The sequence below is a fragment of the Geotrypetes seraphini genome, chromosome 3, assembly GCF_902459505.1.
Source record: "Geotrypetes seraphini chromosome 3, aGeoSer1.1, whole genome shotgun sequence".
Classification (NCBI taxonomy): domain Eukaryota; kingdom Metazoa; phylum Chordata; class Amphibia; order Gymnophiona; family Dermophiidae; genus Geotrypetes; species Geotrypetes seraphini.
This window is the reverse complement of record NC_047086.1, coordinates 180418266-180436837: the sequence shown is the minus strand read 5'-3', so window position 1 is coordinate 180436837 and position 18572 is coordinate 180418266. Positions and strand designations below refer to the sequence as shown.

The following is an 18572-nucleotide window of genomic DNA, read 5'->3' as shown; positions in this document are numbered from 1 at the left end:
ACCAAGAGTCTGATGAGACTAATGAACCACCTGCAGAGATTGTTTCCTTCTCGGACGCGCTAAAGTCCCTACACACGCTGCGTGTGGAGATAAATGGATGTCACAACTATGGACAGTTTTACAGCATCAGTAGTCAGATACACAGCCTGAATCGTGCAATCTGTGTACAGAAAACAATGACTAATTATTTCAGTAGAATGTTAGTTTAAAAAACGGTTTACAGTGTACATATTGCATTAGACGGAACAGTGCTGTTTCTATAACTGAAATGTTTTACATTGTATTTGGTGTGTTTTTTGTTGAATTAAAGTTTTATTGAATCTGATTACAGCGTACTGTGATTTTTCATGACTAAAACGCGGTAATCTGATTAAGCGCACCCTCCGTTTAAGCACACTTGGCTGTCTGGTTCGAAGGGCTTGCACTTAAGTGCAGTCGACTGTAGTTGTAATTTGTTGAGGGCCATCCAGTTTTTGATTTCCGAGAGGCAGTTTAGGAGTTTTGTGATCTGTACTGAGTTCCAGATGGTAGGGGCCGTCACGGAAAAGATATTAGTACGCAAGGTGCCAATGTGTCTTAAAGAGGGAATGGATAACAGGTTTTGATAAGAAGAACGTAATGTGCAATGGGGTTTTTGGGGGATTAATAACCTGTTGATGAAATCAGGTAGACCGGAAGCTATGGTTTTATGTATCAGTAACATTATTTTATAAGTAATTCGATGATCTATGGGAAGCCAATGGGAGTTAATCAAAAGTGGTGTGACATGATCAAATTTTCGAGCTTTTAAGTTGAAATGATTTGAATGGCAGTATTTTGAATAATTTGGAGGCGTTATTTTTCTTTCTTAGTGATGCCTTTATATAATGCATTGCTATAGCCTAGACATGAAATGACTAGCAAATGAATGAATATTTAATTGTTATCCCCCGAGATTACTAAACACCTTCTGTTGTTTTCGGAGGACCCTAGAGCTACTCTTTTTACACTTTGCTGCTCAGGATTGGGTCTGTGTGGAGGACCCAGCCAGCTCAAACTGTTTCTCCTCACAGTAGGTACAGTTGTATGTCATCTGCGAAAGAATGAATCTGTATTTGATATTTGCAGGGTATGTCTAGGACAGGACTAATGTAGAGATTGAACAATAGGGGGGATAGCAGAACCCCTTGCGGAACACTGTATTTGATCAGTTTCAGTTTCAACAACGCATCATTGAGACGAACGCTTTGGGATCTGTTATTCAGTAAGGAGGCGAACCGTTGTAGTATAATGTCTTGGATACTAATTTCTGAGAGCCGTTCAGTGAAGAGAGGATGGTCAATAGTGTCGAACACCGCACTGAGATCCAGCAGCACCAGAAGGACATTATTACCCTTGTACATGAATTTCCAGCAGTCATCAATGATGTTAAGAAGGATGGTTTCAGTACTATAGAATTTTCTGAATCCCGACTGGAAGGAGGATAAGGCTCCTTGTTTGTCGATGAAGGGGTGCAATTGGTTTAACACTGTTTTTAAAGGATTGGAAAGTGCGTCCAAGTTTGGTTTCGGGAGAAGTGTGTCCAAGTGTTGCACCGTTGATGATCCGGAATGAAGAGCTGTTCTCTATGTGGTACTGTAGAAGAGAAGTCAGCTTTTTTTTTGGGGGGGGGGGAGGTTGTGAATGACAATGGATTGTTTGGATTTCCTGCAGGTATTTATGTAGTTGGCTCCTGAGGTTGGGATTTAGCTCCTGTATATTCCTTTTGATTTCTTCTTTCTGGGTTTTTATTATTTCCTTCTCCTTCTTCTTGTAGAGTTGATGTTTAAGTTCATTTCTCAATTCTGACTAGTGCGTTTGCAGAGTTTTACTGCATAGTCAGAATTGTAAGTGGTGGTCAAGGAGACCCTTCACATGCTCATCTCAAATGTAGTTTATATCATTTAATTTAAAAGGTGAAGAGAAGGATGCTATATTGGAGAAACAAGCCAGATGCTAAAGGCTAGGATTATATTAAAAATTGCAATGCCAAAGAGGATATTACCTCCATGGAACAACATTTCAGAACACCAACACTGCATCAATGATTTTATGGTGATAATATTAAAAGGAAATTTTAAGTCAGGGTTCAGCTATTTTGGCTTACAGATCTGTGCTGCCGCCATAGATTTTTGCCGTCTGTGTGTAGCACCCAGTGACATACACAAATACCACTGCAGGTGCTGGACTGGAAAGTGTATAAAGTAAAGCAGGGGTCAGCAACACTTTTGGGAAGACTGCCTTATAATCCCTGCAACATCTTCTGAGAAGATGCTCACATGTTGGACCAACACCACAGCTTTTATTTCTTCCGCAAGTCTTATTCTCCCCGTTTCATCTCCCTGCAATTGTTTTCTCTGTTTGCATTTCTTCCTGCAATCCATGGCACAAATGACAGGTTAAAAACACACTTTCCTGCCACGCTGGCCCTATTGTATCCTAGTTACTGGAAATGGAGATCTCACTGAGGGCAGCATTGGTTAGAAAAGCTAAGAGACAGTACGAAGAAAAGCTTGCTGGGGAAGCAAGGAACTTCAAAGCGCTCTTCAGATACGTGAAAGGGAAGCAACCAGCGAGGGAGGAGGTGGGTCCATTAGACAATGGAGACAGAAAGGGAGTGATTAAAGAGGAAAAAGAGGGAGCCGATAGGCTAAACCGGTTCTTCTCGTCGGTCTTCACAAGTGAGGACACCTCCAATGTACCGGAACCCGAGGAGACCATAAGTGGGGATCAGGATGAAAAACTGGAGACCCTAGAGGTAAGCTATGAGGATGTCCTCCGACAGATAGACAGATTGAAAAGTGACAAATCACCGGGTCCGGACGGAATCCACCCAAGGGTACTAAAGGAACTGAGGACGGAAATAGCAGACACACTCCAGCAAATCTGTAATCTATCCTTAAGCACTGGGAAGGTACCGGAGGACTGGAAGCTAGCGAATGTCACACCTATCTTTAAAAAGGGATCGAGGGGTGACCCGGGGAACTACAGACCGGTAAGCTTGACTTCGATTCCGGGCAAGATGATGGAAGCATTAATAAAGGATAGCATCTGTGAGCACATAGAAAGAAATGGACAGCTGAAACCAAGCCAACATGGCTTCTGCAAGGGAAGATCATGCCAAACAAATCTACTGCACTTCTTTGAAGGGATAAACAGCCTGATGGATAAAGGGGAATCCATAGATATCATTTATCTCGACTTCCAAAAGGCCTTTGATAAGGTCCCCCATGAATGGCTACTTAAGAAATTGTCGAACCACGGGGTGGGAGGGGATGTACACAGATGGATCAGGCACTGGTTGGCCGACAGAAAACAAAGGGTTGGAGTGAAGGGCCAATACTCCGACTGGCAGAGGGTCACAAGCGGTGTTCCGCAGGGGTCGGTGCTGGGACCACTGCTGTTCAATATATATATCAATGACTTGGAAACGGGAACGAGGTGTGAAGTTATAAAATTTGCTGATGACACCAAACTCTGCAGCAGAGTTAGGAACACAAAGGAGTGCGAAGACCTGCAAAGGGACCTAAGCAAACTGGAAGAGTGGGCAAACAAATGGCAAATGTGCTTTAACATAGAAAAATGTAAGGTCATGCATATAGGGAAAAGGAACCCGAGGTACAGCTACAAAATGGGGGGAACATTGCTGGGGGAGAGTAATCTTGAAAAAGACTTGGGTGTGCTAGTGGATACAACCATGAAATCATCAGCGCAATGTGCAGCGGCCTCGAAGAAAGCTAACAGAATGCTGGGCATCATTAAGAAGGGAATTACAACCAGGACGAAGGAAGTCATCATGCCACTATATCGTGCAATGGTGCGCCCGCATCTAGAGTACTGCGTCCAATATTGGTCGCCGTACCTCAAGAAAGACAAGGCGATACTTGAGAAGGTCCAGAGAAGAGCTACGAAAATGATAAATGGTATGGAGGACTGTTCATACGCTGACAGGCTGGACAAGCTGGGGCTCTTCTCCCTGGAAAAGAGGAGGCTTAGGGGGGACATGATAGAAACTTTCAAGATCATGAAGGGCATGGAGAAGGTAGACAAGGATAGATTCTTCAAACTACGGGGAACCACAGGCACAAGAGGGCACTCAGAGAAACTGGAAGGGGAGAAGTTTAGAACAAATGCCAGGAGGTTCTTCTTCACACAGAGGGTTGTGGACACATGGAACGCGCTCCCGGAGGAAGTGGTCAGGCAGAGTACACTACAGAGATTCAAAGAGGGATTGGATGGATTCCTGAAGGATAGGGGGATTGAGGGATACAGATAAAGGGAAGATAAGAGTATGGAAAGAGTATAGATATAAACAAGGGGGCTAGGGCTAAATCAAGATAACATGACAGGTCATGGACCTGATGGGCCGCCACGGGTGCGGACTGCTGGGCGCGATGGACCTCTGGTCTGACCCAGCGGAGGCAATTTTTATGTTCTTATGTTCTTAAGGAAGCTGAATTAGGGGGCACAGGGCAAAACCAGGAGCAGACTGGAGTCCCGCATGTTTTAACCTGCCACAGTCTGGCAGGATAGCCTGGACTTACTGCACCATAGTACACAATCCCATGCCAAGAAAGTTTTAATTACATTGTAAGCTCTATTGATCAGGGATCATCTCTTACGTTTAATGTACAGCACTGCGTATGTCTAGCAGTGCTGTAGAAATAATAAGTAGTAGATGAGTGGATGCGTGGATCGGATCGGGTACGGCCAGAAGGTTAATGAATCGGGTCGGGGTCGTAAAGGGGTCGCAAACCGATCAGTACACGATCGGTTTGCTTAGTGAATCTAGTCCTATATAAGAAAGTAAAGAAAAAAATAATACTCCTTTATTGATACCTCTCCAAGACTTATCTCAAAATGGAACCTCTGTAATGGGAAGTCTAGCACTTACCTCAGTGTAAAAAGAAGGGAAGAAGCACTCAGCACAATAATAAAAGAGCCTCCTGCAGCATGTTTTTCAAGCTGTCCATTACTTTAGAAGTCAGGGAGCAAATAGCTACAAGTAGGACTTTCTTTTCAATTGGGTTGAAACTCCCTCACGCCCAAAAAAAATTAATGATTTGCAAAAATGTTAATGTCAATTTTCCAAAGCACTTATGTCATCACTCCCGATGCTCTTCATTTATTTTTATTTTTTTTAAACATTCACTGATGGTGAATGGATACATTTTTGTACAGACCACTTAACCAGTTAGATTTTGTAGGGGACAAGGCATTCTGACGGCAGAGCCAATATTTATCCAGATTGCCGCCATATTCAGCTAATACCCAGATAAAAGAATCCATTTAGGACCAGATTCTATAAATGGCATCCAATTAAAATTTGGCGCTCAGTGCTACTCGATAAAGGGTGCTTTGGGATGAGCACCAAATTCCGCGTTCAACTTTAAATGTGAGAACATACACCACATGAAACCTGGTGTAAATACTTGTTCACAGATTGTACACAGATCCCCCATGGTGCATGCACTTTGGTGAACTCCCCTGACCCGCCCCCCTTTTGAGTTGCATGCGATCCAATTTAGGTACTCATTGTTATAGAATAGCACATAGGGCTAGATTCAATAACCTGCCCGATCGTGACCGATCTGGGCAGGTCCAATGGATTCTTCAAGCAACAATATTCTAATGGGGTGATTGGAGAAACGCCCCCATGCACCAAATGGATCACTAGTAGATGGTTTGCGTATGCGTTTGTGCTCATTTGCTGCGGGTTTTTTTGTTTGCTTTTTTTTGGGGGGGGGGCCCAACTCGATCCCCGGCAGTAGCAGGAGCCTCTTTTTTTAAACCTCTCAACTTCTTTGTGAGCCCGTGGTTTTAACCTACTTAAACCCGCGGATTAAAACCACGGGCTCGCTGTGTGGGGAAGGGCAGGAGAGATTTGGGGTGGCAGGCAGGAGAGATTCAGGGGAGAGCAGGGCAGCAATACAAGGAAGAGCAGGGCGGCGATTCAGGGCAGAGAGATAATTGTCGGGGTAGCAGAGAGCAGGGCGGCAATGGAGCTGCAGAGTCAGAAAGGCCGTTTGCGACTGGTCCCCAGCAGTCTCTTCTTGGGTTGATCGGCCAGCCCAGTCGGTTCGCAAAATTTGTTTTGTGAATCATGTCCCTGCCTACTTTGCATGCCGTTCCCCTCATTTGCAAGCGCGGATCGGAATCAGATCGGCAGAGAAGTAAGTGGAGTAAAATCAGGTACGTGGAGTAAAATCAGGTTGCAAAGGGGTCGTAAACCAATCGGTATACGATCGGTTTGCTTAGTGAATCTAGCCCAAAGTCAGATCAGGGCCCAAATCTTAATATGATCTTGTGACCACTATCTCAGGTTCAAAAAGCTTTTAAAAACATTTCTGTACCAAGACAGGGAGCCAATCCTGAAGTAACTGAAATGGGAATTGTCTTATGCAACTCCTGGGACAAAATGAAGAGCCAACGATGACCTACTTGTACTTATAACTATGTAGTTGTAACTATGACCTAATTGTATTAATAGTTGTACTGATCTACCTGTACTAGGAACCGTATTGAATGTCTATGTTAAACTGTCCATTGTAACTTCTTGGGTAACTTAAACTGACCCAATTTATTGTAATGTAATCTGACCTTAAAGGCAGAATAGAAAATCTGATTAACATAACATAACATAATTTGTGCCAATTAAGTCCTTGTTAACTTCAATAATTAAGTAATTAGAGCCCATTAGCTAATTAATTTGGGTGACTTTTATAGCAATGGTCTCAAACTCGTGGCCCGCCAAATACTATTTTGAGGCCCTCGGTATGTTTATCATAATCACAAAAGTAAAACAAAACAGTTTCTTGATCATATGTCTCTTTAGCTATAAATTACAATATTATTATTAAGACTTAGCCCAAAGGAAAGATTTATAAACTATAAAGAGCTTTACCCCATGCAAAATTGTCATTTCTTTAATAAGACATTAACTATTTTTTATGAGGCCCTCCAAGTACCTACAAATCCAAACTGTGGCCCTGCAAAGGGTTTAAGTTTGAGACCACTGTCTTTATAGTATCCGGAGGTCAGGGGGAACCACTCAAAGGTCAGTGCTAATTTCAAATGGATCAGTTATCTGCTTAAGTTTAGGGCTGCACATTCTGCAGACCTATCTCAACAGACAGGACCACGAAATGTCAGCACAGGCAGATAAAATATCCACTTGTCTTTATACAGTGACCATGGCTCTGATACTGCCCCCATTACTTAAAGCAGCTTCTCTGGAAACTTAAATGTTCCTTATGGAGCTCCATTCTGAAAGGTTCTTATTCCCTTCTCCACATTCGCTGCATTCTATTCATCCACTGTCTCCACCCATTACGACAGTGACTCAGCAGAGCATGTTCTGTACTCTGGCCACCAGCCTGAGGTTCCTACTTCCCTCGGCAGCCTTTAGAATGACTCAGTGTGTCATTTTTATTGCCACTAAAGTTATTCCTTTCAGTTAACACCCACACTTGGAAAAACTGGTACATTACAAAACCCCAGGTTATTTTCAAATAAAGGCTAAGGTTCCATGCAGTTAGTTGGCCCACTTAAACCACCCAAGTGACTCATCAGAAAGAAAGTGCCAGAATGGACAATAATAATAATAAAAAAGCAAGCTAAGTCCATCTTTTATAAACCATCTTTCTATATACTAAGCAACCCAGCCAAAGCAGTGAAGGCAAACAACAAACTGTTAATACAGAGTTCAATGAAAAACATAGTCTTGCCCATGCACGACCTGGTTGGCTTTCTATACTTATTACCAAGTATAGAAAGCTAACCAGGTAATAAGTATAGAAAGCCAACCAGGTCGTGCATGGGCAAGACCAGAGGGTGAGGACTTTGATGGGAAGATAGGACTTTAATGAGAAACCAAGGTGGCAAGGGGCCCCTTCTGGTGATTCAGACAGGTCGTGACCTGTTTGGGCCGCCGCGGGAGCGGACTGCTGGGCAGGATGGACCTATGGTCTGACCCGGCGGAGGCACTGCTTATGTTCTTATGTTCTTATAACACAATCATAAGGCTAAGCCCTCATTTACTCTCCTGTGCTCTTTAATCAACTCATTCTTCAAACCATTTCCTCCTTATCCAAACCTTGGCCATACTCCTCTTCTACCACTCACCTACCCATGTTTCATATCTCTCCCCAAGGCTCACCCATCAAACCTTTGATAATTTTGCCATTCCCAACTATCTCTTCCATTGGCTCTGTAAGAATCCTTTCATCTGCATTTAAGCAAAAAAACAACAAAATGTAGGGCCTGATTTGAAATTTGGAAACAGATCCACACCTTATCCCAATGTACAAGGATAGGAATTTTGTGCTCAGGTATGTATGTGCCAATTTCAAGATGGCATTTTCCCTGCTAGCAAAAAAGATAACCAGCACAAAAAATGTCAGAATGATTCTGGGTATAGTTTTCTGGATGGGATGGATGGAAGGGGTGAGTGGGACATTTCTCCATCACAAATCCATAAAATTGATTTAAGGAGATATTGTAAAATCCTGTGTGTGACACAATTTAATGCTGAAGTACTTATGTATTAATACAGACAAATTCACACTGCCCTCGAGAGCAATTTGTAACCTCTGAAATTTTCCCCCTGAAACACATACATGTCTTTAGGATGCAGCAACCCACTTTCAGCTGAATATTACAATGAAAGGCCTTAAAGATATCTTCTGTCCTAAATAGACCTCTATAGAATGCTTCTTCTCCCTACAGAAAAATAAGCAGTCAACTGCACTTAAATATTTATAAGGATGGTTGACATGGAGAACCAGGACACCAGAAGCAGAAATATAACCTTTGCAGCAGAATAGAAGCAGCAAAGGTAGTCAAAGGAGGAGGAACAACCAAAGTTGCAGTCATAAAGATTTATTTGAGCCGGACCTGGCTTGGCCAATTTTCAGCAAAAGGCTTTGTCGAGGGTCATCAAACTCTTCCACAAGTGCTATAGAAACACAAATATTCACATACATAATCTCACTGCTGAAAGAGAGATAGCATCTTCCTTCAAATGCAGTTATTCTATCACTCTTTCGGTAGTAATCACTCTTTTGGCAGTAATACTGTATATGTGAACATTTGTGTTTCAACAGCACTTGTGGAAGAGTTTGATGACCCCTTGACAAAGGCTTTTGCCGAAGCTTGGCCAAGTCAGGTCTGGCTCAAATAAATCTTTATGACTGCAACTTTGGTTGTTCCTCCTCCTTGGACCACCTTAGCTGCTTCTATTCTGCTGACATGGAGAAGCCATAGCAGGAAAGTATGACAGATAATGCGTCTGACTGCCAATGCATATACTCCCATTGTACAGCAGTGTGCCATGCCATTATACTTAGGCTAGAAACCAGCCCCTTCCTTTACTAGGATTAGGGAGGGCACCACTCAGTTGTGGTTTTCATACTTACTTGCTTCAAGCTCAACTTCTCTTAGATTATAATTCCTTGAACCAGCCTACTTAAAAGAGTCCTAATGCTCAATGAGTGACACTATATCTAACACTCTATCTAATGCATAGAAATTCAAAGGGGTTCTTCATGGGTTCTTGGCTAGACTCTTACAGGTCAGCCCAGAAATCTGCAGGTTAAAACAAAGGGGAAGTATGACGAATGTGGCTTTTTTTTTTTTTCTTCAGTCTTGGCCCCATGCGATCTATGGTTTCCAGAATTACAGAAGATGAGTTTTACTGATCTGTCTGAAGTTGAGCCCAAAATAGCCAGTAATCACACTTCCAAAAATAACTGGTGCCGCTCCCCAGCATTCATACACACAGCTGTTTATCAGTGGCTTTAACTCTGCTGGTGCTGATGCCAATGATAGAAAGACATTTTGCTAAAAATAGAAATTAAAGTGGTTACAGAGGCTCAACCAACTATGTGAGAGATTACAAGACAATCATTCTCCAATGAAAGCACAGGCTGTGCTTTAGTTTTCAATTAAATTCCAAAAACATCACTTACAAACAAGGCTCTGGAAGCAGTTTTTCAAGCTCTTTGACAGCTGACTCAGTTGAAGGACCACAGAATGGCCTTTCCTGTCCATACTGGGGAACCTTCCAGCCAGAAATCATCAAGTTTTAATTATCTTCAAACAGCAAAGATGTGTTCACTTGGCACAATATTTGTGATACATTTGTATCAGTAGTCTATACTGATAAATGCCTGATAGATATGCAGGATTAAAGTTCTGCAAGCATTAACAGCACTCTGAAAACTTTACAGATAGAAATTATATGTATGACGGGGTGAAAAATATACAAGTGGGAGTATACTACCATCCACCTAGCCAGGGTGAAAAACAGATTGTCAAATGCTAATAAAACTAGCAAACACAATAATAATGGGCGATTTCAATTAAGAACATGAAAACATAAGAATAGCTTTACTGGGTCAGACCAATGGTCCATCAATAATAATAATAATAATAATAACTTTATTCTTATATACCGCCAACAATCTTGCGACTTCTAGGCGGTTTACAATAAGAAACTGTAAATACAATCAAGTGAAACTTTACGAACAGCTACTTAAAGAGTATAGCATTGTATATTTCGTATATTTCGAATGAGAGAATATAGCAGTGTACATCTGATGACATTAATGATGTTAACGTCAGTTTGTGTGTTGCAAGGCCAGGAGGTGCCATGTTGTTTGTACAGAGTAGTAATATTCCGTAAGTTCATAGAGTGTTCATATTTAGCGAATAGGGGTTTGGGGTTAGCAATTTGCACGTTCAGGTATGTGGTGATGTTACGAGGGGAGTTGATGTTCCGGTTCGTTACCTAGGTATTTCAGGAATAGGTAAGTTTTTAGGTGTTTCCTGAATTCTTCATAGTTGTTTGTGTGCATAATTAATTTTTCTAGGTCTTTACCCCATATGGCTGCTTGATATGATAGCAGTTGTTGATGGTGTCTCTTATATTTGCACCCTCTAGCCGGTGGGGAGACAAATTTCATGTGTGTTTTTCTTTCATGTCTGTTGGTTGGGAATGAGAAGAGGTCTGTAATGTATTTTGGGGCTAGACCATTTAATACTTTGAAGCAAAGACATCCTAGCTTGAACTTCGTGCGCGCCTCCATAGGCAGCCAGTGTAGGAGTCGGTAGGAAGGGGTTACGTGATCGGACTTCTTCAGCCCGAAAATCATCCTGACTGCTGCATTTTGTATCAATTGTAGTCTTTGCATTTGCTTCTGGGGGATTGTCAGATGGGTGATGTTGCAATAGTCTAGGTGGTTTAGTATTAGGGATTGTACTAGCATTCTGAAAGCGGACGTGTGGAAGTACGCCTTAATGGACTTAAGTTTCCAGAGAGTGAAAAACCCTCTTTTGATTAAGGAGTCTATGTGGTCTTTCATGGTTAGTCCTTGGTCTAGTATTACTCCTAGAATCTTCATCGTTGGTTGAATGGGGTAGTTTAGATTGTTAATGTGTAGTGGTATTGTCGTATTCTGTGCGTGTGGCGAGGCTATGAAGAATTTAGTTTTTTCTGAATTGAGCTTCAGTTTGAAATCTGTGGTCCATTGATCCATCGTGTTTAGCGCTTCAGTTGCTGTGGGGATGATTTCAGAGGGGGATGTTGTAAACGGGATTATGATTGTGAAGTCATCTGCATAGCTGAATACTTTTATGCCTCATTGGGTTAGCTTCGTTCCTAGTGAAGCTATATAGACGTTGAAGAGTAATGGGGATAGTGGGGACCCCTGTGGAACGCCTGATGGGTTTCTCCATGTTTTAGAGAGGTTGTAATTGAAGCGAACTTGATAGGTGCGGGTCGTAAGGAAGCCTCGGAACCAGTCCAGCACTTCGCCTCCTATGCCGGTTGAATCTAGACATCAAGCCCAGTAACCCGTTTTCACGGTGGCCAATCCAGGTCACTAGTACCTGGCCAAAACCTAAGGTGTAGCAATATTCCATGCTACCAATACAGGGCAAGCAGTGGTTTCCCCCATGTCTTTCTCAATAACAGACTATGGACTTTTCCTCCAGGAACTTGTCCAAACCTTTCTTAAAATCAGCTACGCTATCCGCTCTCACCACATCATCTGGCAACACGTTCCAGAGCTTAACTATTCTCTGAGTGAAAAAAAATTTCCTCCTATTGGTTTTAAGAGTATTTCCCTGTAACTTCATCAAGTGTCCCCTAGTCTTTGTAATTTTTAACGGAGTGAAAAATCGATCGACTTGTACCCGTTTTACTCCACTCAGAATTTTGTAGACTTCAATCATATCTCCCCTCAGCCGTCTCTTTTCCAAGCTGAAGAGCCCTAACTGTTTTAGTCTTTCTTCATACGAGAGGAGTTCCATCCCCTTTACCATCTTGGTCGCTCTTCTTTGAACCTTTTCTAGCGCCACTATATCTTTCTTGAGATAAGGAGACCAGAATTATTGATTGGATAAATGTCTCATCAGAAACTGCTAGAGAGGTAAAGTTCCCAGATGCCATCAATGATTGTTTCATGAAGCAGAGGGTCAAAGAATCAATAAGACGGGAATTAATTTTAGTCTAACAAATCTTTTCGGCAGTAGCAATCACAATACAAACTTGACACAATCACTGGAGAGAAAATATTAGGAAAAACTACTGAAATAACATTAAAAAAGGAGACTACAATAAAATGAACTGAATGAGGCATGAAGTTTGTTTAAAAATACCCTCTGGGAATCAAATAAAATATATTTCATGCATTAAAAAGATAGAGGAAAGAATAGATGACTGCCTGCATGATTAAAATGAGAGCTGAAGGTGCCTCAAGTTTGCACACAGATGCTATGTGTTGGGTACCAATTCGATAACAATATCTGTGCACTAAGATGGTGTTATAAATTACCAGTGTGCTACCACTACTACTACTACTAATTTCTATAGCACTGCCATAAATGGATCATTTATCATTTTAATAAATCCCACTAGGCTTTTGCCTGGATTGGGAAGAACAATCTAGGGTCATTCAAAGATTTAAGGAGTTTGACATGTTTTGACTAGTTGTAACATGTTTAAAACTGTTATTTACACAGATTTTAATCTAGCTTGTCTGTAACATGTCCTGCTTCCATTTCTGTACTTACAGTTTTTGTTATGTTTGGATTTATATCATATCTATGGTATAATGTTATGTTATTTCACTGTTATGGCTTAAAATTTCAATTAAAAGAAAAAAAAAAAGATCCAAGGAGTATACGAGATGGTTAAAAAGCAGCAAGGAAGACTAGTACTCCCATAAGAAGAGCCTTGAAGGTTAAAACCAAGACCATACATTTCACACAAAATTCAACAGGCAGCCAATAAAATTTAATGAACAAGGAGACATTCAAAATATCTTTCATCATTCACTGCATACTTTATGGAAACTCTGCGACCCCACTCATCCAACTCTTCTCAATAGCATGGTCTACTTCCCGCAGAACCCTCAACCGGATGCTACTAAATCTCCCATCCACTAAAGATCTTCACTATAAACGAGTTTTCCACTCCATGCTTACCTTCCTAGGAGTCAAAACTTGGAATAGTCTTACAGAAAAGACCAGAACTGAACCTTGCCACATCATCTTTCGAAGAAAACTGAAAACCCATCTGTTCGATACTTAACCTCCATTACCCTCTCCTCTCTCTCTTTCCCTTCCTCTCTCTCCCCTTCCTCTCCATCCTACCTATCCACCTCCTTTCCCCCCCTCCTCTTTCTCTCCCCTCTTACCTCTCTTTACAGTTGCCTTGAGCATGTATAGGTATGAGCGACGCACAAATAAAAGATTAGATTAGATTAGATTATCATATTGCCTGGCGAGACAAATGATGCTTGCCTAAGTACACCACGCGATATGTGCAATATTGCATTCTATATTATGTGTACTGTATATGATGGGGACACGCCCATGCCCTTTCCATGTGTACACCCTTTGTAGTTATGTACTACTTTATAGAACAGCATGTATGCCCACCACAGAATTTTATGCTGCCCCTGAGACCAGGGGAAGTATACTCAAGAAACATCATGTTTCTGTGGTAGAGACAAAGACTGTGTCTGAATTCAAGAAAGCGTGGGACAAGCACATGGGATCTCTTAGGGAGAGGAAGAGATAGTGGATCCTGCGGATGGGCAGACTGGATGGGCCATTTGGCCTTTATCTGCCATCATGTCTCTATGTCATTAACCACAGCTTTGATGATTCTAAATACTGTTATTTTATAAATATTTTCAGAATAGCAATTCTAGCAGTTTGTTTTTTTATCATTTTAGTTAAATTTTGATTATTTATCATTGAAGGTCTATAGAGCTCTGTATATTTCCAGTTCCAACATTATACAACATTGTGGCCCTCAAGGAGTAGTAGTGACGTTCATGTGGCCCTCTTTGTGTAAAGTTTGCCTAGCCCTGGTGTAGCACAATAACAAGTACCAACACTCTTGGCATTTACGCATGCAAGGCTGGCACCCAATTATAGAATTACTCTACTTGAAAAATAAAAATACTATCGCTTAGCTGGCTTAATACTATTTAACCATAGAAGGAAGACTTAAAAAAATAAAAGAATAGGAAAGAACTGACAAGTTAAACATTAATAAAGCAGCATGAAAAAGAATTTGGGGATTATACTGTAGAAACAAAAATGACAAATAAAATCATCCTCGTGTTCATGAAACGCAGGAAGGCTTTGAGGACGTCAGCTGGATCACTTGACAACCGGTGTGTGAAAGAAGTGCTTAGGAAGGACAGAGACAAAGCAGGAAAAGTGAACGAGTTCATTAGTCAGAAAACAACAGTGTAAACAATTTTTGAAGCTGATGATTCAGAGCGCAGCCAAAGAAATAGCTGTGAAAATGAAAGATGGAACAGAGCAACAAACTAAAGATTAACAAATCACCAGGACCAGAAGATAATCACCCCAAACTTCTAAATTAACTCAAACATGAAATGCAGACCCAGCAACCTATAACCTAACGTTAAAATCAACAATCGTGCTAGTCGATGTAACGCCAATTTTTAATAAGTGGAAGATCGTGCGGCGCATGACTCATGGAATTCTTTCCAACCTCTCTGCGTGCTCTTGTGGGTATAAGTGTCTGTCCGTGCACATTTGTTTTATATGCGTTGCCTGTGTGTGTCGCTGACTTGCAAGGGAAGCAGGTGGGGTGGTTTGGAAACAAAATGAAACCAAACGTAATCACGCTTCTAATCATTTAATCTCACTGTCAAAAGAGTTCCAAGGGTAGATTTTACAGTTTAACCACAGGGTGCCACTGTATACCAGCAAAGGCATTGCCATGCTTCTCTATTACTATTTGTCTGTTCACATAGTAACCACAGCAAACTATGTAAGTCAGTCACTGGGTGTCACAATACATAGCTTACGAGAACATTAAACAAGCTATAAATTAGTTCACTAAGCTTCACAGTAGAATTTACTATAGTGGTGCCTCGCATAACGAACGCTGCACACAACGAACTTCATGTCTTGATTCACACAACGAACTTCGTTTCACACAACGAACTTCACACAACGAACTTCGTTTCACACAACGAACTTCGTTTCACACAACGAAGTCGCCCGAGCTGCCGATGTATTGCATCCTTCCGCGCAGGCACTGCAGGCAGTCGTTAGTCACTGCGCTTAACTGCCCTCTCTATACAGTCGTCCTTTTAAGATAAACTCAATATTTTTTATATATCATGGCTTTAAAAAAAGCAGGAAGGTGATTTCTGTTGAAATGAAACGGGAAATAATTAGAAGGAGTGAATGTGGGGTAAAACAGTGTGACCTCGTCAAAGAGTTTGGCCTCAGCAAGACCACCATTTTCACCATTTTGACAAATTTATCTTTTTTTATGTCATCTTAGCATATTTTATGCTGCAGAACGAATTATTTTTTTTAACATGTATTGTTATGGGAAAACGCGTTTCACATAACGAACTTTTCGCATAACAAACTTGCTCCTGGAACGAATTAAGTTCGTTGTGTGAGGCACCACTGTATATAGAAAATGAAAACCACATCTGAATCAGCAAGATACAACGCAGTGATAGGGCAGAGTTTCAAGGAATTGTTTCCAACTCATGCGTGTGAATGTATCTTTCTGGAAGGAACTTATTACATGTTGTGGCTTAGGTGACCTAAAATCAGGTCTCCAAAGGGACCAGATAACCACTGCAGACTCGAAGTACAGACCCCCCACACACACACACACTCCCCCAATGATCACTGAACCCTCACACCGCCATAAAATTTGGAATAAAAATGTGCATACCTGTCTCCGGAACATCAGCACCTGCTAAAGGAAAGACTACTAGAGCTGCACAGAGGTCGCTTAACAACCTGGGGGGGTAAGAGGAAGACCCAGGCTCATAAGCCATTCTACATTCAAGGTGAAAAATGTGAGCTCGCCCAAAAAAAAAAAAAAAAAAAAACAACCCAAACCCTACTGTACTACCATATAGTGCCACCTGTAGCCATAAGGGTTATTGGGGTTGTAGACAGATGGGTATGGTGGGTTTAGGGGGGCTCAACATTACTTATGTGGGACTTCTGCTGAGATGTTTATGTGGCACCCTTTTTGTGAAGTTCACAGCAGTGCCCTGTAAGGGACCTCACTACTCTGTTGCAATGTCTGGGTGACCAGTCCGTCACATTGCTGGCCCCTCCCACATCCAAAAGGTCTTGTTCTTGGGACTTGGACGACTATCTGAACGAGAATGTGGTATAAAGACAGACGTAGTGGCACTCTAGACGATCAAACGCCTGGACATACAGATAGACGATTTTCAAAAAAAAGTATACGTTTGATTTATTTTTCAAGAATGAACTTTTGTGCTCTGCCAACTTTGGGCAACTAGCGCCCTTCGTCCAAATCAGACTTAGATGTATGTTTTCATTATGCCCCTCTAAGGGTGGGAGTCCTACTAACCTTAGGTGTCTCTAGGCATGTTTCTGCTTGATTATCTGGCACTGTCCAGAGAACTATTGCCATTCTATACAGTATACCATACAAAATAGAACTCTCTGGTGATTCAATGCAAAGTAATACCCACAGAAAAGAGGATCTCAAAACACCCCTGGAATCCAATCAATAGAAGGAGACCAATTTCGGGGTAAGGGTATCATCATTGATCACAATTTCTGTGGGAAAATTTTAATAATTTAATTTATATTTAATATATATATATATAAATTTATATTGCCTTGTTTTAAGGCAATGCTGTGACATAATATCAGACAATCGTTAAATGTAAAACACTGGCATCCAATGCAAGCTGCTGTTTCCCCTGAAGAAGCCCGTTGGCATGAAACGGACTTGGCCTCCGTCGGGTTTAAAAAGATAAGTGCTTGTTGATAATTATTCGATTATTTGCCAGACTCAGTGTCTTATGTCACATTAAGATTGTTGCCAGCTCTTTGAAATCCTTGAATGAGAGAAAAATGAATTATTGAAATATATTAAAGTTTACACGAATATTTAATAAAATAATTTAAAAAGATTAATATAAATTAAATTATTAAAATTTTCCCACAGAAATTGTGATCAATGATGATACCCTTACCCCGAAATTGGTCTCCTTCTATTGATTGGATTCCAGGGGTGTTTGGAGATCCTCTTTTCTGTGGGTATTACTTTGCATTGAATTTGTGGTTTGAATTCTCTAATATCAGTTTCCAATTGTTGGGGCAGTGAATACATTCTATACAGTATAATCACACTCAGGAATCATTTTTTTGCTCTGTGCAACAAGTTATCATTCAATATTATTCCCTTCCATTTCATTATCATTTTATTTGCATTTCATAGGATATGATGGGCCTCTTTCTAGAGAGCTGATATCAATTGCACTTATACAGAACCTGCTTAAAATGCAAAGACCAATCTGCCATTCTCCGTAAATATTTCATCTGATGTAAGAACTCTGATCATGAGTCTTAGAAAAAGCCCTGCTTTAGAGAATGACATGGGGACACATTTTTCCCCGTCCTGTCCCTGTAAGTTTTGGTGCTGTCCCTGCCTCATTCCTGTAAGCTCTACCTTAACCACATAAGCCTCGGACACTTATGATTTTAAAGTGTTTGAGGCTTGAACAGATGAGGACAAAGTTTGCAGGAATGGGGCAAGGACAGGAAAAGAACTTAACAGGATGGGAAAATGAGTTCCCACGGGGACAGGGAAAATTTGTCCCCATGTCATTCTCTACCCTGCTTCACAATAAATCACAAGGCCAACACCCTCCCCCCCCCCCAAACCAGCCATTTTCTGGTCACCTTAAATTGAAAAATGTTCTCACAAGAAGTCTAGAGCCCCTTACCTCAGCAGAATTGTTGTTCTGAGATGGCTGCACACCTGTACAGCCCTGGTTTCTACTGGCATCAAAAACCTAACAAAAAACACACACACACATACAAAACCAAAACAGGTTAATTAACACATCAAATTCTGGTCTCTTTTTACTCAGCTGCGTTAATGCATTCAAGTTTCAAGTTTAATAGTTTTTTTGATTAATCGCTTAATCATACTTCTAAGCGATGAACAGTTTAAAAATTACATTTGATGGGAAACAATACAATAA

General features: G+C 41.2%; 1 protein-coding gene across 1 annotated transcript in view; it reads right to left on the bottom strand.

Annotated features, from left to right (window-relative positions):
* TIAM2 (TIAM Rac1 associated GEF 2) overlaps window positions 1-18572 on the bottom strand; it is a 296813-nt gene that overhangs the window by 211155 nt on the left and 67086 nt on the right. Inside the window, exon 8 of the mRNA XM_033937889.1 lies at window positions 18312-18380. Coding sequence (XP_033793780.1) covers window positions 18312-18380 — 69 coding nt within the window. The remainder of the gene's footprint in view (window positions 1-18311; window positions 18381-18572) is intronic.